At 33.0% G+C, this 27,142-nt stretch overlaps 1 protein-coding gene across 1 annotated transcript in view; it reads right to left on the reverse strand.

Moving 5' to 3' along the window:
* Nucleotides 1-26,728, reverse strand: part of LOC118194629 (uncharacterized) — a 40,952-nt gene extending 14,224 nt beyond the window's left edge. Inside the window, exons 1-2 of the mRNA XM_035365806.2 lie at nt 26,566-26,728; nt 1,316-1,496 (exon numbers count right to left, since the gene is read on the reverse strand). Of these exons, the coding sequence (XP_035221697.1) occupies nt 1,316-1,474 (159 nt within the window). The 5' untranslated portion in view covers nt 1,475-1,496; nt 26,566-26,728. The remainder of the gene's footprint in view (nt 1-1,315; nt 1,497-26,565) is intronic.
* Nucleotides 26,729-27,142: the final 414 nt, after the last annotated feature.

Here is a 27,142-nt window from a genome sequence, read left to right on the forward strand (position 1 = left end):
AATAATATACTGGATTTACAAAAAAAGAAGGAATTTCTACATTTCTCGCTTTACGATAACTATATGAAACATTCAAAATTTCTTTACCTGCAAACACATGGAATTCTAACGGAAAGTTCATATTCAACTCATCTTCATAACTTATTTCTATTTTCTAAAGAATTCAAATTCCTAAAGAGCCTTTCTGATAACGATTTCGGTAAATTCGAACATATTTATAGATATATTGATGACATTATTACTTTCAACAATTATAATCCCATAGAAAATTGCAACATCTACCCCGACTGTCATAATAAAACCAATAAAAATCAAACAGTAATAGACTATCTGGATCTTAGTATACATAATCTTAAAGAAATTAGACTTCTTTATAAAAGAAAAAAATTTAACTTTTCAACTTATAAACTGGAACTCCAACACATCTAAAAAAATTTTACCAAATACAATAATGAACCAAATTTACGGAATTAAAAAGGTTTATACTGAAATAGGAATACAAAAGGAAGAAATCTTAATTCTTACAAAACTTTTAAAAGAAAATGAAATTCCAATTAAGTTTAACAGTCAAAAAAATTTGGAGTAGTCTACACCCTATTGAGCATTTTAAAAGTATGAATTCTTTATCTGAAAGCTATAATGATAAGTATAAAGAAAGATGTTTTAAAATGTTGTGTAGGTTTTATATTGATTTATTTTTATTTTTATTTTTAATTCTTTGCGTAGCTGTCATTAACGTTTCGGCCTACTGTTTTCACTAGTCATGATAAGCCCATGACGTGAAGACTTTTTACTTTTTTCGCATTTGTCCTTTACTTCCTTTTCTTACTTTCCTTTGCATTTTGCCCACCAGCGGCCGAGCGGTAAAGACGCTGAACACTGGTAGTTCGGTCCGAGGTTCGAATCCCTCGAACGGGCTGGCTGCATGGGCGTTTTCGTGGTTTTCCTCATGTGTAACGTGTATACGAGCCATTTTCCCTTAGAAAGTCCTCCACGAAGGCATCCCTCCCTTTAAGCAGATAGCCCTCGTGTGCTTTGCCATAATTGAATAATCCAATCCAATCCTTTGCATTTTCTTAATACTAAATTTGTAAATTTTTAGGAAATTGTAATAATCTTATTAAACATTTTTTCCTCATTGTCACCGTTTGGAAATTTTTAGGCGGCTTATACATTAGTTTAAAATTGATAAAGAGTGACCATCTTTTTAGACTCTATCAAAACTTAACTCTCTTTTTAAAATATTTTAAATATTTAGAATCAAAAATATAATTATTAAATGTCCTGTTAACGGAGAGAAAAAAATCCTACATACTCGTCTGATAAAAGTTGTTAATCTGACCAAAAAACGAATAGTCCGAAGGAATCGTAACATCCTCGTGTATGAAACATGAATCACTAAAGAAGCTGCGAAGTTAGTGAAGAACGTATCACAGAAGAACAAAAGCAGCAAAAATATCCAGGCATTCCGCATTCCTTGAAGGATTTCAATGAACCTGAAAACAAAATAATATATTATTATGATGTTTATAACATGGAACATGCAGTTAAACCTTACTTAACCTGAATGGTGAAGCAAGATTGAATTAATGAGTTTGAATATCGGACATTTTGCAGTGTATTTGAAAGCAGAAAAACTCGCAGCATGCCAGTTTCTAGGCTGTGAAGTATTTTAGTGTAGGTCTCTCTGTAAGTGACTGTTGATATATTATGATATACACTCATGTCCATAAATTAAGGATAATGCAAAAGCAGGCAAAGGAAGAGTTAGAAGCAAAACAAATTTGACTTATTTGTAAAGTTTATTTATTAAACAAAAGGTAATGAGCAAAAAAAGATGCTATATGTTTGATATAAAAATTAGCAATTTTTTCTCCCTGGAGGAAATTACAAAAAAAACCTATTTACAAAAAAACAATATTACATGGTTGGTATGATTGCTAATACATTGTATGTCTCCCAGACGATGCAATACAGTCCGTACAACGCCTAGGCATGCTGAGTATCAAATTATCGATCTGATCTTGGGGGATATTACACCACTCAAAAAGCAATGCTCTCCGAAGTTCCGGCAGAGATGTAGGAGGAGGTTGACGGGCTACAACTCGTCGGCCAAGCATGTCCCACACGTGCTCTACTGGATTCAAGTCCGGAGAAAATGCTGGCCAGTCCATACGGGTGATATCCTCCGATTGAAGGCATTCGCTTAGGATGTTTGCACGGTGAGGACGGGCGTTGTCATCCATAAACACAAATTGTGCGCCCATGGTGCCCCGAAACAAACGTACATGTTGTTCCAGAATGACGTCCCGATAGATTTGGCTTGTCATGGTTCCAATTGGAACATGCAGGTCAGTTCTGGAACCTAAAATAATTCCACCCTAAACGAGCACTCCTTCACCACCGTAACGGTGTCGTTCAATGATGTTTTCTTGGTGGTAACGGGTACCTGGAGCTCTCCATATGAAAGTCCGGCGAGAATCAGACTGCAAGCTAAACCTGGACTCGTCGGAAAACATTACACAAGCCCACTGTTGCGGTGTCCACAATGCATGCTCTCTACTCCAGGCTAACCGCAGGCGACAGTGAATTGCAGTATGTGGAATGCATCTGACAGGTGTACGAGCATATACACCATTCTTCTCTAAGCGTCTGTACACGGTCTGCCTTGAAATTGTCGTGCCAGGGGCTGAAGAGAGCTGAGGAGACAGGTCTGAGGCTGTGCTCCGCCTGTCTCTTTTGGCAGTAACTGCCAAATACCGGTCCTCATTCGGCGTTGTAACTCTGGGGTGACCTGTGCTGTAACGCCTACTCACATTATCATCATCTTGGAATCGTTGCCAAAGCCTGGAGATGGCACTCTGGGCAATTCCAAGTTCGTCTGATACTTCCAGTTGGGTACGCCCACATTCCAGACGGCCGATAATTCTACTACGTAAAAAATCATCCAAATGCGTCCTTTGTGTCATAACTATTCGGTTATTGCACTGAAATGCTTATAAAGCGCCTGCGAACAATTTTACTTCTTTGCTGGTATTCCTTATATATCACTCTCTTACACTCTCGTCATTGTGACGTACCATCGGTGTCATCTGGTTACTTCCTGAAATTTGCATATGATTCTTGAAGATGTGTGTAGTGATTTTACAGGTGATATTTTTATTTTAGAGTTCGATTTCCGCGTGACTCCGAATTATCCTTAATTTATGGACATGAGTGTAATTTTGCGTTGGTCTAAAATATTTCTCGGAAAGTGATTAAAATACCTTAAATGGAAGTGTAAAATATTTTAGTATTTTAGTAAATTGGATACAAAGGTCTAATACATTTTAAGTGAACTTCTGGCATTTTGTAGAAAATGACTTTTAATTTATTCATCGAGGATAGCAGAAAAAAGTAATAATTTCACTTATCTGCATTCTGCCACTAAAATGATACGCTTTTTCTTGTAATCACACGTTTTTGTGATTGTGCTCGAGTGATTTAAATAAAACACTATTTAAGAAAAAAAAAATTACGCCAAGAAGACAATTTGCCCAGAAGGGCTATTAATTTCATTTTGGCAGTTTGCGTCGTCCACTACAAAACGGCATTTCACTTTTCAGATTGTTGCCATCAAATATCAGAGCCCTGCATTATATTTAAAGAAATTAAATAATGAAGAATCCGCATGAATGTATGCATGTTTCTCGCATTGTGAAAAAACAACGGTTCCTAGGGACATCAAATTTTGAAATTCAAATGAGAAATTTTCATATTTAGTATGTTCGTTTTCTTATACCTTACATCAGACCGATCTACAGAAATTTTGATGAGTTGGGCGATAAGTACAACTGGCGCCCTGCATGAATTAAATTGAATTAAACATATTAAAAATATCTGAAAATTTTCAAGTTTTACATTACCCCCAAAGGAGATTTTTCTAAACGTTTTGCGTGTTACCTTTATTTATTAAATATCACGTTCTCCGCATTTAAACCATTCAAGTTCCATAAAAGTTCAATTCAAGAGCAATATCACAAAATAATTTAAAAAGAGCACATCTTTAGAATTTCCGATACACAGTCTCCCGCGATGTAGAGTTTATAAGGTATTTCGCCCACCTTCTTAGCTTGCCTTCGTGGTCTAATAGTCAGCACACACAGGACTTATTTGAGAGGTCCAAGGTAAGAGTCCCGGTGAGAGGCGAGGGCATTGCTCATTTTTCATCTGCTTCAAAACTACCTAATGTCTCTACAGTGGCGCCCGAACTAAAAATGTAGTGGATGGTGATTCTCCACCACCAGGATTTGGAGATTGGGTCCCAGTATCCCTTTATAAGTGGGGTGTATATAAGGTATTTCTCTCGCCTTCTTAGCATAGCTTCGCTGTGCCATTTTGTAGAAAATGACTCGGTCAGCATAATCGGCGCGTATTCGAGAGATCCGAGGTTCAAGCCCCGGCGAGGGCATTGCTCATTTTTCCCGCCTCCTGCTTCAAAATAAACCTAATGTCTCTACAAGCTTGCTTTGGAATCGTTGAGTTTCTTAATCAAAAACTCATAAATGCTTTAGAATGTATGAAGTAGATAATAAAGCAAATTCAAAATGCCCATACGCGGGTGGAGACGTAAATTTATCAAAACTTGATGGCTCTAGGTTCCGTTGTTTTATCACAATTCGAGAAACATACATACATTTTTGAAGATCCTTCATTATTTAATTTCTTTAAATATAATACAGGCCGATAATATTTGGTGGCAACAATTTGAAAAGTGAAACGCCGTTTATAGTGAAACGTCACAAAATGCTAAAACGAAATTAATAGCGCTTCTGAGCTAAAGGTCTTTGGGCTAATAATGCTAAGCAAAGTGCATCTTAAACAAACTGAAATAAAATAACGGAGAATTTAAAATTAGGCAAAAAAGAATCTTAATTTTTTGTAGATGTTCATTTCTTTTTTCTTTTCTTCTTTCTTTTCTTTTCTCTTTTTTTTTTTTTTTTTTTTTTTTTTGTGTGTGTGTGCCTAATTTTAAAATATGTATTTCGTTTGTGAGAGCAGCTTGCTTAGCTAGCGCCATTCGAAAATCTACGCCCTAAATGGTTACCTTTGTTGACTCTGCTAAGAGTCAGCTTAGTGTTTTATGAAGATTGAAAGGGGAAAGGATTTGTATACCCAGAAAATCACCCTTTCGTAGCAATGTCAAATTTCCTTATGACAAGTTCAATAATCTGTTGAGTGCTACTCAGCCAGAAATAGAATTTGACGCTATGATAGAAAGTACTTCGTTCACACTAGGAACACATAAACTTTGAAGGTGATGTCAGAGACTTTCCTCTTTTATTGGATATTTGAGTGACATCATGTTTCATTTGATGATCAATTTTCAGGGATGGGAATTTATCCTTCTGCGTTATTCCATTATAATTCACTAATGATTGCTTTTGTAGTAATTATACATAAGAAAATTTTACATATTTTTACAAAGCATTGAACAGTTGTTTTACTTTTTCTGTACGTAAATCTTTATTCAGCCCAAGATGGAATAAACTCTGTCACCTCCGAATTCTTGCGCCTTTTGCCCATAGGCTTTCTAAATTTTTCAATATGTGATGTGTATGTTATTTTACTGCTTTAAAATAAAAGTAAAGGAGTACGAGGTGTCTCAACTTTCGTCACAAATATTTCAAATGTTCGAATAAAAATCGTAATTGCAAGAAATATGCGGTTCCTATATGGCAGTTACAAGCGATTGACAACGCCCAGAAAGGGCCACCAAATAATCGGAAGGCAAGATAAGAGTATTTGTTACGGATTAAAAACATTCGAGAACAACTTATTTTTGGAGCCTTATGGTAATAGTAAATTTAATACAAAAACCACTTTTGTGTGCAAAATTAAGAGAATTTGCACATTGTGTCCAATTTTTGAAAAAGTAATGGACAGATTTAAATGAAACTGTGTTTGAATATACATTTATAACAGAGAAAAGGAATGTAGCATTCAAAAGTTATTTTATATTAGCATGATTATCAGTAAAGCTCATGGTCCAGGGATGGGCAGAATCCACGTTGTGATATCGATCTGAAAACGAGTATAATATGGCACATGGTCCTCTCCCATAGGCAGACAAGTCGCTCAGCATGACGGCATACTGGACAGGAGACAGACGAGGAGTTCCTGTGATAATCGACTACATTACTGAAGCAAGTAAGTTTTCCAACTTCGGAATGCTGGAGTGTGCAGCAGCCCAATATAATGCCTGCTCAAACCATTACACGTCCACCACAGTAATGATCTTTTTCCCTGTTGAGGAAATGATGGTATCGTGTTCCAAGCTCTCTCCAGATACAGGCACACCAAGAATCACTGGCCAGACTGAATTTCGACTCACATGTAAAGTATGGTGATCTATTGAAGTTTGGTCCAAGGTGAATGTTTTCTACACCGTGCTAAACGTGCCCTCTTGTGTACTGCAGTGAAACAGACACAAATAGTGAATCTCCTGGCTATCTCACGAAGCCTTCGGGCAACTGCAGACTATGAAACTCTGGTTTCATGGGCAGCATACAGCCCTCGTCAGAGCTGCGAAGCTGTCGCAGTCCTGTGTAACCGCGAAGTGTTAAATAACGATCCTCGTTTGTCGTTGTAGATCTTGATCAACCTTGTCCAGGTCTTATAGATATGTATCCATCGTCCTGAAACTACTTCTACAAGTTGCAAGCGCATAAACAAATGATTTTGACCTTTTATAAAAGAGGTCACTCATAATGAGTATCGGTGTTTATGTAGTTCTAAGAAATCACTTTTAGAGACGGTCTCGGCCCATCAGTGGCCGATATTTAAACATTGATATTTCGATATGGGCTCGTATCTTAGCGAACAAATTGGCTGCGTATGCTCTCTCATGCTTTTCTCCATATATAACACGAATACGAGCCAGTTTCCTTTAATAAGTCCTCTCAAACGCATGGCTTCCCTTAAGAATGGAGTTTATCTGAGCTGACGGAGTCAGTTCCAGGTGTCGACTAGCTCCGCTATGCGTGCAGTTTAGAATTTCAAATCGCTGCGCTATGGGAAAAAACTGGTTTTGGAGATGGGCAGGCTAAGTCAGTTGTTTCTGTTAGCTCAGATAAACGATAAACCCCAGTCTGAACGGCCCTTTAGGAACACAGCTCTAGTATACTTGTGATAATCCGGGGCATGAACAGATATGGAAGTTCGATGAGACATTATATTGTGTATTTTTCGAACCGGAAATAACTGTAAAATGCTGTATTTTCAGTTAGTGTAAGAGCTACAAATAATTAGGCATGTTTAAAAATTTTAAACCTTTATTTGTACTCGATTTCTTAACATTAAATTTTATATATAGTCTTCTAAAAAATCGACAGTTTAGAGCATTCAGGTTCACTAAGCATCAAAAGACTGAAGATTTTTTTACAGGATTAGAATTTCAAAATTGCATGTATCTGAGATCGAACAAACGCAATGCTTATTTAATTAATTTTGACACTACTATATGAGTTGCATTTGAACTAAATGATCTTAGATAATGGCATGAAAAAAGCTTTAAAACAGTTATAGTTCAGTAAAAAGTAATCATCATAGATTTCTTAAAATGTCATAAGCGTTTAGCTCTTAAATCTTCAATGTAATAGTTAACAGTGATAGAAGTTTAATTAATTACAACACTCAAAGTAATAAAAGCTCAATAACAAATTTATTCGAATTCGCATGTTATACCAATCAAAATACGCAGTAGCCAAGAAAGCTATGATTTCTTTCTTAAAGGAAATACAAGAGAATGATGTAAGGTTAAAAAGAAATTACTAATCCTTCTTTACAACTTGATCTTCAAAGCGTTACGTTTCGGTGTTTGAGCATCCGTGACGTGACTACAGGGTAAAAGTTATCAGCCGTGGTAAATTATTACATGCCTGCTATAAACAGCTCGAAATGAGACGGGCTATATATATGTTTGTGTGCATTTATACAGACAGACGGCTCATAGGTAGATAAATTATTATAAAGCAAAAAGGCTAATAAAAAACACACTGAAAATAATTCTGTGGTAACAAATTGACAAAAATGATTTTAAATAATCAAGAAACTGTATTTAGAAACAATTAAAATAATTTGTGCTTGTTTATTTAGTAAGACTTAAATCTGTTAGAGATAATGTAACAGGTAAAGACTGATTGACATAATCAGGCGTTAACGACGGGGTCGGTACTGATCTCGGTCGAAATTCGAGGAAATTTAAAAAGTGGTCAATGATGATTAAGATGTCTACTGGGGGTCGATAGCTGAATAAGCACATGTAATTGATCGACATGAAAATTCCAATGATTAGAGAAAATATTAATATTGTGAAAAAGATAATTAATTGCTTATTGATATGAAGACTGAGGAAAAGAGCATATAAAATAAGTATGAAGGAAAAATTACGTAAAAGTTATGTGATATGTTTTAAGTATCAAAAGTGCTTTTCAAAATATGTCTCTTACCAATAAACAAGCACAACTCAATTGAAAGGCAGATTTTACAATTAATATATTTTTGGTTTTTTAGAAGGCTGGTAACTCCAAAATGAAGCTATTAATTATTTCTTAACAAGTGTTTGCGACGGGACCTGAGCAGTTGTTTTGTGTGTTTATTTAGTGATATACGGCAGAGTACACAAAGTTTACTTCCCAAAAGAAAACGTGCCTTTGGGGGATTTTCTAAGGGAAACTAGCTCATATCTATATTACTATTATATACATTCATAGAATACACCCATATTTAGTACAAACAGTTTACCTAGAGCCATCCATTTTTGAATAATGTACGTCTCCACCCGAATATGGGCACAAATCCACAAGCATAATATTTAAATTTGTTTTTTTCAGAAATTTGAAAGACTGTTTTTAAAGAGCACAAAGAACAATGAAAGAGTATAAGGAATTAAGTTTCTTACAGCTATTATTTAATAGTAATTGCAATAAACTGAAATTTCTATATAATTTTAGAACATACCAGAATTTCGAGACTAATTGAAGTGCTTTCTCAGCTCGCTCATTGGATATTTTGATAATGCTTTCCAATTTAGTATTGACAAGTGTACTTTTGCTCAGTCTGGTGAGTATTTTGGTAAGGTGCTTAATTGTTCTCTTGGCTATTATTCAACTTCTAAAAAGGCAATTTGTAAATTATAGCTAAATTATTGTTTCCCTTAATAACCATCCTGCCAAAAGCTGCTCTGTGCTCACGCAGCTAAGGTTTAATTAAATCCAAACTTTATATGGAAAAGCTATATAAGGTATATAAAACTCTCCCATGCTGTAAATTAAAATTTTTCCAGTTAATCAAAATAAAGATGAAATCAGCGATAAATATACAACTTACTAAAATACTGTCAAAGTAGATTCTCTGGGAATATTTTATTGCATATAGCCAAAAACCAGTTTTCATATAAAAGTTTCATGAAAGTTGAGATACTCATTTTAACAAATTCTTTTATTTCGCTACTAGCGGAAGTATCCGATGCTAGTTGAGTTAAATTGAGAGTAATGTATCTAACAACAGAGAGAAACGATACCGCTGTAATCCTTCTCTAATAACGATGCCAAGGTATGTATGATTCATAGTCATACATTTTTCAATCTGATGCGATATGGAACCCACATAAAAAATGTCGATAGAAAAATAAATTAATTCTCTCTCATTACATCAGCAACAATGGCACGCAGTTTTTAATGATTTTCGTCTTTTAATCAAATAAATAGCCTAAGCTCAAGTTCCATCCAATATTTCATCTATATTCAATTTTACTCGATTAAATGTGTCAAAAATATTTTCATAATTGATCAAAAATCAATAACGCAAACAAACACGGAAACAGACATTGTTCTTTATATATACAAATTTCGCAAAACTTACAAATTTTTGATTAACAAACTCTACGATTTGAAAGCGAGCAGTAGCAAAAACTTTTCGAAATAAAGCATTTTTATCTCCAACGCACGAGACTGTTGCCACTCTGAGAAATGAATGCGAAAATGAGTGTTTTCGGAGTTTTTAATTAATATCTCGGCTGATGAAAGTCGGACGAAGATGGAAATAGTCGGAATGGCTTCCCATGAATTTTTGGAATCGGGAATAATGTATTTAATGTTTGGCAATGCTATTTTTATTTCATTATAAAACTTAGGAATTTTTATTAACAAACTCTACGATTTGAAAGCGAGCAGTGGCAACACTTCTTGAAACAAAGCAGATTTTTATCTCCAGAATGCGAGACTGTTGCCACTCGGAAAAGTGAGGAGGAAAATTAGAGTTTTCAAGGTTTTTAATTAATATCTCTGAATTAGCTTTTTTTTTTTTTTTTTTTTTTTCTTTTCTTTAGCTTTTTTAGCAAAAAAATTGTAGAGAATGTTTGGTCACGGTAACTATAGTAGTGATTGAGTTAATCGCGAACAAACACACAGACATTTTTCTTTACATATATAAAGATTATTCTTCAACGCAAAATCATATTTTGCTGAAAATATGCTCTTGCTGAAAAATTTATAGGAGTAAATCCTTTATTCAGTTTTTATGAAGCACAGTAGCGAGGCTTCTGAAAACCGTTGTAAAGCTTACTGTGAATGAAGCTACTATAGCTTTTAAGATGAGAAATCTGTACTGTTACAAGAACGCAGTTAACAAAACACAGTTTGAAACATAAATTTGGATGATTTTTTTTTATTTAATTATGGCAAAACACTTAAGGGCTATCTGCCTAAAGAAAGGAGTAGCTTCGTGGAGTACTTTCTAAGAAACATTTCTCGTATACGCGTTACACATGAGGAAAACCACATAAACTCCCATGCAGCCAGCACTGTTACCGGGATTTGAATCCCAGACCGAACTACGTGTTTTCAGCGACTTTACCGCGCGGCGGTGGGTGTGCTCATAAAATTGGATGATTTCAGAGCCTCTTCTTCTACTTTAGATTCTAATTGGTCCAATAAAGCGCATAAAAAAGTTGAAAATGCAATATTCCAGTGAGGAAAAAAGTTTGCTTTATAAAGCTGGGTCATATGAACTTCATTTTTAAAGATTTAAATTAAATACATATATAATTTTATCTTTAAAACTTTTCCTTTTCAATTTCAAAGTTTTTGAATTTAGCCGCACGCACAAAATATTTCTACTATTAGATGAAACAATTTGATCTACACATACACTGACTACCAATAATTATTTGGACACCTGTGATAGAAAAGAAAAACTAACTTTATTCAAAATCGATAGTTGGTAGAGCCTCCACGAGAGGTAATTACAGCATGGACCCTCCAGGGCATACTTTCCACAAGTCTTTGTATGACAGATAGTGGTATTTTCTTCCACTCGGCTTGGAGAAGACATAGAAGTTCCTTCACCGATTTTGCACGGGTAGTGCACCCCTGAATTCGGCAATGCAACTCGTCCCAGAGGTTCTCGATAAGGTTCAGGTTTGGACTCTTGGCAGGCTAGTCATTCGATGAACTCCATTGGCACCATACCAAGCCTTGGTTAACGTCGAAACATGACAACTGGCATTGTCGTCCTGAAAGTAACAGGGGTCCAACCCGTAAAACTGCCACAACGTAGAAAGCACATTGTCATCCAAAATAGTGCAGTAGGCATCGGAGTTGAGCTTACCATGAATGGGGACGAAGGGTCCCAGCCCATACCAGGAGAAACACCCCCAGACCATAATTCCACCTCCGCTGAACTTGACTGTTGGCACAATTCATTCTGGCAGGAGACGTTCTCCAGGTAGACGCCAGACTCAGACCCTGCCATCCGAACGGTAAAGGGTGAACCTTGATTTGTCACTCCAAAGAACCCGTTTCCACTGATCTACGGTCCAATTTCGATGTACTTTGCACCACATTAACCTAGTAGCGCGGTTGGACTTTGTGATCAAAGGCTTATGGGCAGCAGCACGACCATGAAAACCTAGCAGATGTGCTTCCTTACGGATGGTATTCAATGAAACAATACTCCCGGATGCCTGTTGAAACTCCTCGCGGATGAAGGCTATCGGTTATGTGCGGTTCTTCCGAATTTCTCTGGACAGCACTCGTCGGTCTCTATCTCCCGGTTTTCTTGGTCTGCCGACTCGGGGCACATTCCGACAATCACAGCTCACCTTCCACTTCTTAATCACATAGGCCACTGTCGAGTTTGGGTACTTCAGATCGCTAGATATGTCCCTTAAGGATCGGCCACATTTGTGATACCCAATAATTATACCTTTCTCGAAATCAGAGAGCTCCGAACTGCGAGGCATCTTGCATGCGACGAAAGCCAATGCTGTTTCCTACACGATATATACCGGCGGAGTCCGTGGCATACCTTAGGACCGCAGATATCGTCATTTGCATAGGTGTCCAAATACTTATTGGTAGTCAGTGTATTAAACTAATAAATAGATACGTGCTAAATCTAAAATTCATAACTTTGGAAAAAGTGAAATTGTATGGAAAAATAATTTTGACTGATTTAATAAGCAAAATTAATAAAATTTAGAAGTTAGTATTTACTATTTTGTAAAATGTGTTTTAGAAAAATATTTTTAGGTTTCACTGGCTTAGAGTGCAGAAATATTAAACTATATTCTTTTATTGAAAACAGTTGTTTCTGATGGCTTTACTTAAAAGGTAATCTTAGAAATGGTTAAGATTATCATTTATTTTTTAATTACCATTTATTTTTGAATTCATATTTTTATCATATATGCCAATTCCTATACCTAACAACTAGAGAAATTTTCATATTTACAGAATGTTACTTTGATGAATGAAAAAATTCATACAAATATATGTTCAGCTGTTCAAAATAAAAGTTGCCGAAAAATATATGCAGTTTTCGCCACTGGAAATTTCTGTTTCCGGTTAATACCTATAAATAGCAGTAAGCAAATTAACATCAGACTTCTGTAATAACACGACATAAATGACTCAGTTTTTTCGAATGTAACGTCAAGGCACGAACTTTACTAATACTACAGACTTTTCTTGGACCTAAACTAGAACAAAAAATAAAATGCAAAATAAAGGAAAGAAAGAGAAAAAGGTTTTTTAAGGATGCGTTTCTTTAATTCTTTCCGCTTGAAAGATTTCCTGAAGTCTCCTCTTTTTTTCTTTTTAAGAAATTTTTTTTATCTATTAAAGCAATTAAAATGGTTGACAACGTATTCCGATCATTTTACCACAATTAACCGTAATTATTTTGCCGTAAAATGACATTAAAGTAGTACGGAAAGACAAGCGTTATGTAAAATTGCGTTACTCTAGCAGGCCATTTATCACTAAATTTATGTATCATTTGAAGAGACAGGATTTTCAGCTTAACTTCCTCACCACCTGGCAAACTGCCAGTTTAATAAAACCTCTAATTTAGCTTTCAAATTATAACTACAACTAACCAGATGAGCGGCTTATAAAATAGGCAATATTTATAAGTTCTATGTACTGAACTGAAAATAAAATGAAATACTAATTTAATGTACTGTATAAAAAAGTGTTAGCTGCGATCAAATAAAAATTTATGAGTTCTATGTATACCTGAAAAGAAAATGTATATAAACATTTCAGTATGAATGAAGTCAGTTTACTCTTTCCAAGCAACAAACAATTCCTAAATAATATTTTTGTTGCCAAACCAGGAAACAAAAACTTTTCACGCTTTAAGTTAATAAATTTAATGTAATGTCACAACTTTTTCTCAATATCAATAAAAGAATGAACGTGGCACTAAGATACCGTAGCACTTAACCTAACCTGAAACAAAAATGTTGCCAACAGCAACTATTTACTTAAAATGCTGATATTAAGGAAACAGTTTCGCCATACAATGACGTCACATGCAGTGGCATGCTTTCTTCAATGTCAGAGTATGACTAATAATAATAACATATTTAAAGTTTAACATAATAATAATAACATATTTAAAGTTTGGCAACGGTTCTTTTATTTCACATCTTGTAAAACTTAAATGTTTTGTTAACATTTAAGTTTTACAAAATGTGAAGTTTGAAAGTTTGAAAGTGAGCAGTGGCAATACTTCGAAATTAAGCAGAATTTTATCTCCATCCAAGCGATTTAAAAGCAATAAACGAACTTTTCAATAATTATATTATTTACTTTTAAGCAAAATCTCTAACTGATGTAATTTATAATGCATCTAATTTATGCAATTCATAACATTCCTAAGAAACATTTCTGAAACATTCAAAATTATTATAATTAATAGGTGATTCTCAAACGCTATGTATTACGCACTTCAGTATGTTTGATATTATTTCCTTTTCCCTCCTTAATACTATTAAATAATATAAAATCTCGAGAAATGATTTTAAGTAAGTAAAAAGTGTTTGCAGTATATTTGATGCTACATTAAAAGTAGCATCAAATATACTGCAATTTATTTTCATTGTCTTTCAATAAGGTATATTTTCCACTCTCTTAGACAATAAAATTTACACCATAAAAAATTCAATAGAGTTTGTAAAAAAGGTTAAAAACATTTCTCCTAGTAATTTACTCATGGTTTCTTTTGATGTAAAATCATTATTCACTAATGTCCCGGTGGAGGGTGCATTAAGATGTCTAGAAACCAGACTTCGCGAATTTCATTTCTCTTGCATCGAAATTGATGAGCTAATTTCTCTCACTCAACTCTGTTTGAAACAAACACATTTTGTTTTCCAAAATAAATATTACAAGCAAACTGAGGGATTAGCCATGGGAAGCCCCCTCAGTCCCATCCTGGCTGATATCTACATGCATTATTATGAATCAAAATTGTTTGAAACTTTAAACTTCCCGGCATGGTTCCGCTACGTAGACGATACTTTTACCCTGTTTGAAGGTAATAAAGATGATTTAAATAAAGTTCTTTCAACAATGAATTCTATTGATCCTGCTATTCAGTTCACTTTTGAACTTGAGACTTGCAATTCTCTTCCGTTTCTCGACATTCTGGTCACACGTAACACATCCAACTTCAGTACTACGGTTTACCGTAAACCTTCATCGGTTTGCCTTCCACCACATTTTAAATCATGTCATCCGACTAAACAAAAGTTAGCTTCATTTTATTCCTATGTTTTCCGTGCTCTTCAAGTTTGCTCCTCCAAACTAGCCTTTGATGAAGAACTAAATTATTTAAAAGCAATAGCTATTGACAGGGGCTTTCCACCCAACATTATTAACCGAGCAGTTAAAAAATTCTCATCTCAACACACTAAAAGGCACACTCTTGTTTTAGGAGATTATAAAAATTCTGTTGTCATTCCCTTCTTTCCATCAATTAGCTATAAAGTTGCACATATTTTGCAGAAATTTAACTTTCGGGTTGTTTATTCTCCGATCAATAAAATTCCGAGTTCCATACTTAAGGACCCCATTCCGGATATGAATTCCTGGGGTATTTATAGGATTCCTCGCCAGTGTGGTTTAATTTACATTGGCCAAACTAAGAGAACCTTAAAATTTCGCGGCAAGGAACATGAGGCATATGTTAGAAAAAAGGAAACACAGAAGTCTTCTGTTGCGCAACATTGTTGGTCCGAAAATCACACTTTCAATTTTTCTGCTGCCAAAATTATTCAAAAAACATCTTCCATTGGAGAACTGGATTTTCTAGAGGCATTTCACATTCATAAAAATCGTTCTGTTCTAGTTAACGATCCTAATACCAATCCAAATTTGCCTTCGGCCTTTAAAGAAATTATGTTTTAGTTCTGGTTTCACCAACAGGTGGCGCCACTTGCTTATTCTTGTCCAGGCTTTCTTATCTTATCTAATCATTTTTCCCTATCTTGTTCATTTGCGGTTTTGCAGCTGAGGATGGTGGTTCGGTAAAACCATCGAAACTAGTCCTGTAGAAATTTTGTAAATATAACGCTGATTTTTGTTGTTTGTCTTCTGAAAAGGTACATTATATTCCCATATAATACATCTCTGTTAAAATAATCTCTGTTACTGGGTTTCATGTGCACACACCAGTCCGGTAGGAAACATATTTATTAACACATACAATGCGTACTATTTGTAATACGCCATAGCGATTAGATTATTGAGGCATCTTTCTATGTAGAGAGGATTTTCAGAATTTCTTCAATTCTGGCTTTATTTTTCAAAGATTAAATTTCCATCAATGCTTTTGTTTTAATTTACCTTGTCATTGCACAGTACAGAAGATATATCGTTTGATTTTTATTTCTTCATTTATTACCTTATTTACTCCAAAATAAAACCTCCTCGTATACAAGATTCTTCTTATGTTTTAGGATAAATTTAAAAAAATAAAATCGTAAGGGAATACATTTGACGAGACTAGCTGTGAATCTGGGGTGACAATTCTGATGAAAGGTAAGTTACCTTAATTAAGTACAATATTTCACTACGAAACAAAAAGAAAAATCAGTAGAAACTAGTGATGCATTGCTATTACTGATGATTCAGTAAAACTACTGATGTTATTTCCAGGTATACCACTGACCAATATAGTGAATGCGAGTATAAACTGAAATCTCTCAGTTAAACATGGCTAATATAATTAGCGGTAGTTACGCAGTTTATGCATAAGAGAATTAATTACATATGTGGTTTATTTAATATTTAAACAGTGAAATTCCTTTTTCTCAATTTGAGTGGTGAGATGATTGGCGCCCAAAACAAAAATGATTATGATGCACCAAACGCGAAGCCGTATGATCTAAGTTGACGAAATCAAAACAAATCACTACTAAATCTAAATAGAAAGTTGAACAAATGTACCAAATCCAGAGGATTTTCTCATTTTGGAATTTCATTTATCAAAATACCGGTTTATGAGATCCTACCAAATTTTAGAACAAAAATATAGCAAAAAAGAGGGGCCTTATTTTCGAGTAAATACGATACTTTATATTTTCGTTCCGTGAATCTATTGGCTATGGAATTGCAAAATTATGTTTCGAAAGTGTATTGCCAAATCTCTTTATTTTTTACAGTTTAACTGCCTGTCTACAGAATGTTAGCAGTTAAATTTTTTATTATTCATATGCAATGCTTATAAAAAATAGAGAATTCAAAGCTAATACATGTTTCTTATAAGGAAAAACCAGCTTTAGAGAGGATTTCATAAGGTAAACTGCTTATATTCTTATCACATATGGGAAAAATCACGAAAGGCGCTGAGGAGATTTCGTTCATAGGGATTCGGAATAGGAACGAACTATAGTTCGACCGCCTATAGCGCAACCCTGATTGGCATTCTGCCAAAACACATAGACTCGTCCAAAAGGGGCGGTATTACTTGCTGCGAAGTGAAAGGTTTTTTCTTCTCCGGAAAGAGCTATACTGGAGGGAAAGAAAGTCCCCATCCTTCCACCCTATTTTGAGAATAACTCGGTCCGAATGGCGCATGCGTGTTTGCGCTCATGGTCGCGGATGAGGCGGTCGAAATATACCAGTGTTTGTTTGTGGCTTATTCCACCCGATCGACAGTAACATTATATCAGGTCTCTGATATCAGAGCAAACCTATAAAATTCATCGTGGCAAGGGGTCAAGATTGCGCATGCCGTTGGCAAGAGTCTTGAGTATCATCACACAGTGACAGTAAGATTTTGCTCAGTTCCCCCCCCCCAACTTTGATGGAGAGCACTCCAGAGGACGGGTCCGAGGTCTTCGATCCCTCTTCTCCTACCACCAACCTCTCTAGAGGGCTTTTAGCTTGCCGCATGTTTAGGGTGTCTCCAAGCCGCACAGACACTATACAATTACAAACAACCATGCCTTCTCTGGGATTCGAACCCGGGCCATTCGGTACGGCAGTTAGCGTTGCTAACAACTATCCCGGTTGGGCGGCACCAGTGTTTAATGATCTTATCCACAAAAATGAACGCGTTCTATCAAAACAAAGACATGAATTTACGCAATAACAATTTCTAATGAAAGACTTCATAAATTTTTTCCAACTTTTCTTTACAAATATAAGAAGGAATTGAAGAATAAAAAATGTGGGCTAATCTATTGCTGGAAAAGTAGGTTCCCTTGAATGACGGAATGACAATAACTCGCGGGTTTCATTCTTCGCTTCTTATTTTAAACTGCAGAAATTATTTCTCACAGTTGTTAAACATTTTTCCTCATACAAGTTTATGTTATTCTTATTAGAAGATTACAGTAAAGCTTCACTGAATTTTATCAGATTAAGATGCTGGCTGTTATTTTGGTAAATTTAAAAACGAAGATTAAAATTGCAAAACATTACTTTTTGAAAAGATTACCTGATTTGCTCCATTAATTATCATTTGAAGAACCTACAAAAAAGAGCAGATCAATTAGAAAAATCTGTAATCAGAAGTTTAGAAGGATTTTCGAATGGAAACTTTATTGTTTGTGATACACAAAATTAAATCATTTTAACCTCTGATTCACTAAAGCATCAGTTCTTAAAATTTTGCTTTAACAATTAAAACTTCAATAAATTCTGTATATAATTTTCCATAAATGATTTTTCTCGAAAATTTTCGAGTATACTACAAAAATTATCTCCTAGGATATATGAGGTATAATTTAGATAGTAAATGTGTAAAATGTGTACGATTGTAGAAATCAAAAATTGGAATTTGTAATTAATTGAACTGGAATTGGTAATTAAAATACTAAATTAATAAAAAGTAAATTTAAACAATTAAAACAAGAGAATCATTGTCAATTCCACAGAAAGATCCTGACATTTCGAAAAAAAAAAACTGGAATCTCTCTATACAATACTTATCCACCTTTCCTGTTTCCATCCCATCCTGACTTCTCAAGAGGAATTGGGAATTCCAATTCCTCTTGAGAAGTCGGGATCTTTCCGTGGAATAAGCAATGATTCTCTTGTTTTAATTGCTTAAATTTAGTAAAATTGTTTGAATTTATTGCAAAATACTCTTTGAATTATTAATCTGGGGTTTTTTATAGAGTAGTTTATATGTAGTTTTACGGACTTCAGGTCTAATTTCAACACATTTTCCGCAAAAGTGAAAAAACTGATTCCCTTCATTCTGGTTAAATTCTCAAATGAAATCATATGATAAAGTGACTAGAATTTTTCTAATGAAACAATGAGGAAGGAAAATAATAAATATTTTCAAGAGCACTTTGAAATTCTTGTAATTACATGGTTGTGTATTCTAATCGTTGTATTACAGTTACTAAGAAATCTATCTATAAAATTTACTATTCTGCCCACAACTCATCAGTTGTCATGAATCTTTTCAGTAACCTTACATAACCTATTTTTAAAGTAAATCAGACGTTTATAAATATTTGATTAACGATATTAATAAAAAGAGAATGGCAATGGAATGCAACGGCCCGTGAGATAAATATGTCGTTCGTGTCCTGTCGCTGAAGTTATTTCTAATAAAATAAAAAGTAGTGATAAAATAAAGAAATAATTTTTCAGATACTGTCAAAAATATCAAGAATAAAAACCAAATGTTATTCCTAAGTTGAGCAATGTGATTAAAAATGTTCATATTTGGATATTAGTTTCCTCATTACTTATGATTAATTTCCCATTATATTATACCTTAATATCCTTAGCTACAAAATACTCTCCAGGAAACAAAATATTTAATTCGAAACCGTGTAGATTCAACTCTATCCAAGATCCTGAGTTAAACAAAGGTGCAACGAGTGAGGTACTTTCTCAAATGAACAAATAAAAAATCTCGAACACTGCATGACTTGTACGGCCTATTAAATTTTACATATTTTTTGCTGCATTTCTTTAAACTTCTTTCCTCAAATTTCATTAAAGATATATTTCTCCTTCAATTAGTTCAGTTCTCACTTCGTGGCCAAAAAAGAAAAAAAAAAAAAAAAAAAAAAAAAAAAAAAACTCAACATCTTCACTAAAAATTGTAAAATACAGACCAACACCAAATACAGTAAAAACAGTTAAAAAAAACAACTTTTGCATTTAAAATTAAAGTTTCTTCTCAAAAACAAGCAATATCGGCTAGCGGGAAAGAAGGCAGATTTTTCGATCCACAAAATTGAACGTTTACTTTTGATTCCACTCGGCAAAAATACACTAAATGTGCAGAAACTGACTTAATTCACTATTCTACTAAACAGTTTCAAATGTTAACAAATAGCGACTGCGTTAGGCTTAGTAGCATTTAAAGAACTCAACTTTTAAATTGTTGGTAATTCTACAACTATTGCATGCAGGTAAACTAAAGGCATAGAAACCTTAACCGAAATAAAGAACAACATAATTTACTCCCTTTTAAAGCAAAAAATGCACAATTTACCAGCGTATAAGAATAAAAAACTGAGCTCACCGAGCTGGGAAACAAAGTGAAAATATATATATATATATATACTTTTGGTGCGATCGATTTCAACGATTTATTATGCCCGTACTTACAGATGTCACGCACATCGCTCAAATAAATTCAAAATAGTATATATTTTCGTTGAAATATGATACCAGAAATTTTTCCACGATTACGACAATTTAATTCGTATAAGAACTCAAAAAGGCTCCAAATCACGATATATAAATTTATTAACGAACTATTATTAACGAATATTTTGAGCATTACACATAATACTTCACATTTATCTATTTATTGGGGTAATGATCTAGACATGTTACTGTTAGATATTTCTGCCTAAGGCAAGTCATAGAAAAATGAATGCTAATGACAAATAAAAGCAATTACAATTTTTACAAGAGCCATAAACAGTAAAACTTTAGTGAAGGTGAAAATTAACGGCTAAATAAATGTCAAAAAGTATTTATTTTAGTTTATTTTAATTGCTCTTTTATACTGAGATATCGCAGTGGATTTTTGCATTATGATGAAGTAAAAAATTATTATAATTTATAATGTTCTTTTTTCAAGATCTATTTAATTCATTTATAATAAAAATATTAAGTAATCTATTCTGTCTGTCTTAATACTCATCTCATATAGATTCAAAATCTTGCGCTTTTACTTGTTTTGAATTAAATTATTTGTATTTTCTATTGAAAAATGAATAGTATAGATCATCCGAATAAAACTAAGTAATCAGAGGCATTATTTGTTCCACGCGTACGCTTTTAAATAAATATAAAAAATTTCATTGTTTATTTTATTCCGAATTTAAGCTTAAATGATCTGATGTAGACTCTAGATGACTTCCTTGCGCGGCCTATTAAATTATGCGCAATATTCGCTGCATTTCAATTGAACTTATTTCCTGGAATTTTATTAAAGGTATATTTCTCATTCAATCAATTCAGTTCTCATTTCGCGGAAAGACAAGAATAAAAATTCAATCTTAATTAAAATACTCTAACCTTAAACACCAAATACAGTTAAAAACAGTTTAAAAAAACAATTTTGAGAATTAAAATTGGATTTTCTAAGCAAAAACAAGCAATTCGGTCAGCGACCAAGAAGGCAAAATTTTCGGGGAAAAAAGTAAAAGTTAACTTTCGGTCACAGTGGGCAAAAAGATAGTGAAGGTGGTGCACCAATTGACTTAATTCACTGTTCTACTCAGAGTTTCAAATGTCAACAAATGGCACCTTGTTAGCGACACTTAAACTTTTAAATTGTTGATAATTCTGCAACTATTTAGCGACATTTAAACTTTTAAATTGTTGATAATTCTACAACTATTGCATGCAGATTGACAAAACTCATAAAAACCTTATCCGAAACATAAGAACAACACAATTCAATGGCTTTTAAAGCAAAAATTGAACAGTTTACTAACATGTAAGAATAAAAATCTGGACTCACCGAGCCAGGAAACACATTAACAATTAATATATATATGTTTAATGCGGCCGATTACAACGAAAAACCGAGGTGCACAACTACATATTATAACAGTCTCTTATACAAAATTTTAACTTTGTACGGGTATTTGTTTTTTAGTTAACGATGCATATGCATATATACGTACGTCCGTGGGAGGGGGGCGGGTACTGACGTCTTGTAAAATCTCTCCTGAATCCATTTTACAATCCGTTTTGGAAAAAATAGTACTTTTTTCCGTCCATATGTACAGATGTCACTCAAAAAAAGTCATTTACATGGTTTCGAGAGCGGTCAAGATGGCTTATTTTCGTTGAAATATGATAACCGAAATTTTTCACGATTATAATTTTTCCTTCACTTGGTACGTAGTGATTAGTTTCCTTAGCTGCTCCAATTACATAGTAACATTTAGAATCAAACAAAACACATTAACTTATGTTTTAATCCCTGGGGCTGTAAATCAATTGTTCTATTTACTTTTACATTCAAGGAAGGGGGGGAAACGCGAAATATTTCCTTCGATGCTTCCATTTTCCGATAAAGTATTTCACTTTCTTAAACTATAGAAAAATCAGTTTTCAATTTATTACAGATGCTGTCTAATTTAATGTTTGTTTATAGCTTTATCGCTTTATTTTGATTGATTCATTAAAAACAGAAAATCAGTTGAAACGAAATTCCTATTATATATTTAAATATATTTAATTACACGCAACTTAAATTCTACTAATGAAGGCATTGGAAGAGAAGAACACCAATACGAAATTTAAATTTAGACAAAGGCTTTCGCCAGAATTAAATAAACTTATGGACATTGCATTTTCTTCTTTAAAAAAAAAAAAAAAAAAAAAAAGAAGAAGAAGAAGAAGAAAAGAAACAAGTATAATGTTTAAAAATTCCTAGATGAAAATTAGCAAGTAAAAGAAACACATATATTAAAAAAGCCTCTTAACTTAAAAGGTTAAAAAAAAAGTATGAAAATGTTTTTCATATATTTTACTTTTATCAAAATGGAAAATATAATTAACTTCCGCTAAAGCTAATGCTTAAAGATGAAGATTATATTGATCTATTGCATTCATGTAAAAAGTACGCTTTGCGAATTATAGATACAAAAGATTATTTCTTATTCCAGTGTTACTTTATTGTAATATTTTTAAATTATGATTAAATGGAATATATAAACATTAAAGAAAATTTTCCTCTTTTCTTTATATTATTTTTTTTACTTTTAGAATTTTAACTTTAAATATCATCTCTTCACCATATATCAAAATTTTAAAAATATTTATATATATTCTACCTCAAAGGTTTCAGATTTCAGATTTTAAATTACATCCAAAAAGGCGTTTTTTTAACATTTATGTGTTTCCTTTATTTATTAAATATCATGTTCTTTGCACTTAAACCTTCGCACTTAAATTTAAAATCTGAACCTTCGAAAGGTTTCACATTTTAAATTGCATCCAAAAGGGCGTTTTTTTAACATTTATGTGTTTCATTTATTTATTAAATATCATGTTCGTCGCACTTAAACCATAAAATTCACTTGAAGATCACTATCGCAAAATAATTTTAACTTGAGAACAGTTTTAACTTTAGAATTTCCGATACATAGAATTCACAGTTCTTGAGTTTGTTAAAATTCGTTAAAGTTTTACAAAATATGAAATCGATAAAAAAAATTCCAAATTTCAAATTCTGACTTCCACATGCCCTTATTCACAGTAAGATTAACTGATAAAGTGACAAATTACAGTAAAATGGCTTAATATTTGAATTTCCTGCACTTGTTCCATTACAGAGTTTATTCATTTGTTTTTTGATAATTTCCTTTAGTTGCATGCACTAAAAAGGAACAAAGCAATCATACAAAACACTGATTCCGAAATTCTGACATTCAACTCAACTCAAATTTTGTTTTTATTTTGTTTTGTCTAATTCCTTTGTCATTAAGTCATTTGATAAATTATTTTGATATTTGTTAGTTTATGTGTTTCCTTGTATGTAAAAATTTATCTGTAAAGTAAAACAGAAACAGGAGGAAAAGGAAACAAGAGTTTATAAAAGACTACCAGCTGTGTCTACTGGATTGTTTTTAACAAGAAAAACAGACATAAATAACATAAATAACTTGTACACTTAAAACACACATTACTGTATCAATCAGGCTTACATCCTACAATTTCTTCATAGATGTTCTTCTAGTCTTTTTTAGGATTACCTCGTATGAATGTAAATAAAATTTGAAAGAGAATAACTGTGAAAGTAAATTTAGCAATTGCAATTTTCTTATATCTTAATAATGCTCTTGCACAGATGAATCTAATTTTAAAAAGGGCCTTCACTTTTTAATTTAACTTCTTTTATGTTATGAATAAATTAAAGAAATTGGAGTACAATTATTCAGTATTAATATAGCCAGTACGTAAATCCTGATAAAGTAACAAATTACAGATCTTCCTCGTTGCAATGTATGTGTGTCCAGACTAAAACTGCATTATTACGGCATTCCAGTCATAATGAAAGTTAAAATGCTTAGCAATGAAAAAAATACGATACAAACAAATAAAATAATAAGTAATTAAAAAAATATGAAAAATTTCAGATTTTATACAGCACCCAAAGGGGCGTTTTTTTAATATTTTGTATGTTACCTTTATTTATTAAATATCATGTTCTTCGCACTTAAACCATAAAATTCAATTCAACAGCAATATCGCAAAATATTTTTAAATGTTTAGCATTTCTGATACGCAGTCTCGCACGCTGGAGATAAAAATGTTCTTTTTTGGTACAGTGTTGCCATTGCTCGATTTGAAATCGTTTAGTTTTTTAATCAAAAATTCGTTGAAGTGTTACAAAATATGAAATCGATAATAATTCATGCGGCCTAGCCTACAAAGAGACATTTGTAATCTAGTTTTTCTTTTCTTTGCATAATGGTAAATTATGTTACTAGGGGGCCTGTATCTATAAAAGCTAGCAAATTGCCAACTCTATGAGATGAAATCATTTCCCACTGTAAAAAGTTTAGTTTATATTTCAAATTAAAAATATATTTTGCTTACCATGCAGAGAAATTTCAAAGAAATATATACACTGTAGTCTGAATGTATGTATGTATTCAAAATAATGTGTACACTGCGCAAATCTGCAGAAAAGTGGTATGTATGCCAAGGGATCTTTTTATCAACCTCTTCCAACAAGTTGTATTTAAGATGGCATCCCCTATATTTCCAGCGGATTGGTACAGTTTAAATTCTTTCAGTAAGCAGTAAGCGTAATATATCTTTGACAAAATTTATACAAAAATACAGAACTCTCTTTTTTAAACATCACAAGTAATGTTGAAAATTTGAGTTATTTTGTAATGTCGGAGAAAAATGTATGATGTTTGCATTCTGCACTTTTAATAAATACTTCCGTATTTATTAGGCAGTTTTTCTCATCTTATGCTCCCCGTGCAATTTTTAAATTGTTGCATTCTGCATTCTGCACTTTTAATAAATACTTTCGTATTTATTAGGCAGTTTTTCTCATCTTCCCCGTGCAGTTTTTGAATTTATTATATTATAGTTATTATTATTTAAATTAACCGCATTTAATACCACTGCTGTTTCTCGAGCTAAAGGTATTCGGTCATTATTCGAACTAATAGCGTAATCAACTATTACAACTAACATGTAATTTCAGTTTGTACTTCCTTTTAATTTATTTATTTGTTCTGAGAACTAGAACACATTATTCAAGGGGATAGAACACAACATACGTAAGCCTGACTATACAAATCCCTTTTATTCAAAGTGAGAATTAGAATGGAGGTTATAAAAATAAAAAAAAGAAAAAAGAAAAAGAAAATCTGAAAGGTTTCAGATTTTAAATTACATCCAAAAGGGCGTTTCGTTTTAACATTTATGTGTTTCCTTTATTTATTAAATATCATGTTCTTCGAACTTAAACCATAAAATTCAGTTGAAGATCAATATCGCAAAATAATTTTAAATTGAGCGTATCTTTAGAATTTCCGATACACAGTCACACATGTTGGAGATAAAAATGTTTTTTGTGAAGTTGCCATTGCTCGCTTTTAAATTCTTGAGTTTGTTAACAATTTGTTAAAGTTTTACAAAATATGAAATCGATAATAAAACAAATTTCAAATTTGGGCTTCCACATGCCCTTATTCGCACTAGGATTATGTCATTCGAAATTTGATTGCTCTAGGTATCGCTGTTTGATCACAGTGCGAGAAACATACATACATTTATGCAGATTCTTCAATATTCAATTTCTTCAAATATAATACAGGGCGAGAATATTTGGTGGCAACAGTTTGAAAAGTGAAACGGACAATCAGAGTGATTCAGCGCAAAATCGCAAAATGAAAACAGTAGTCCCTCAGGGACAAAGCATCTTTGGACTAAAAAAACAAAATTGACTAAGTTTTTTTTTTTTTTTTAGAATTCTTTTCATTTTGAGTATATATACAAATACATAAACTAAGTATATAAAACGACACAAAGAATCAAGCCATGCAAAGCAGATGAATAAAAACTGAGAAGAAAAATTTAATTACATGTAGCATTGTTCTCCTTAAAATTAAAATTACACATTTTTCAAAATATTTTACGTTATTTCTCAAAGGTAATGTAATGCAAAATGTACGTCTAATATTCAAATTTTCAACCAGTAAAATTTAAATGTTCTTGTCTATATTACTAAATGTAAGAATATTTATTAATTAATAAGATTACTTACCGTGTAGACCAATTTTATTTCAGTAAGATTATCATTACATCGTTTCCATTTGAGAGAGATTCAATTTCTAAATCATCATGATAAAATAGTTCCAGTCCAGTGTAACACTCCAGTGAAAGTTGGAAGAGCAAATGAAGAACAGAACTTGTATACTTCATTTTTAAACCCGACTGCGACGCTTTTCGCTTCAAAGAGCAGATGAGATATCGTCTGCTGTGACGTAACAAGTATACGAGCGCTTCTTTCCATGAAAGACTTGCTAACGCGGAACTTCAAAGCGGCAAATATGATTGCCTGAAGAGTCTTAAGGGAAAGTCTTCAGACAAATACTAAGTTAACAGCAATGAATTACCTACTTTGAAAAAAACTTCCAGTTTTTTATTATTTTTTAAATTTATTTTTTCCATTTTTATGAGAATTGCTTTTGCAAACATAAACTGTTCTAATTCGCCATTGCTTCAAGGCTTCTTTTTTTAAAAAAAATGGCAACGGATTTCATTATATTTTTGTTCATGCTTGAAATATTTAATTAATAACTTATTACTACAAATAAACAAACACTTAGGTTTTAGATTCT

This window comes from Stegodyphus dumicola, chromosome 12 (assembly GCF_044657685.1).
Source record: "Stegodyphus dumicola isolate Sdum_Otavi_A_Nest chromosome 12, ASM4465768v1".
Lineage (NCBI taxonomy): Eukaryota > Metazoa > Arthropoda > Arachnida > Araneae > Eresidae > Stegodyphus > Stegodyphus dumicola.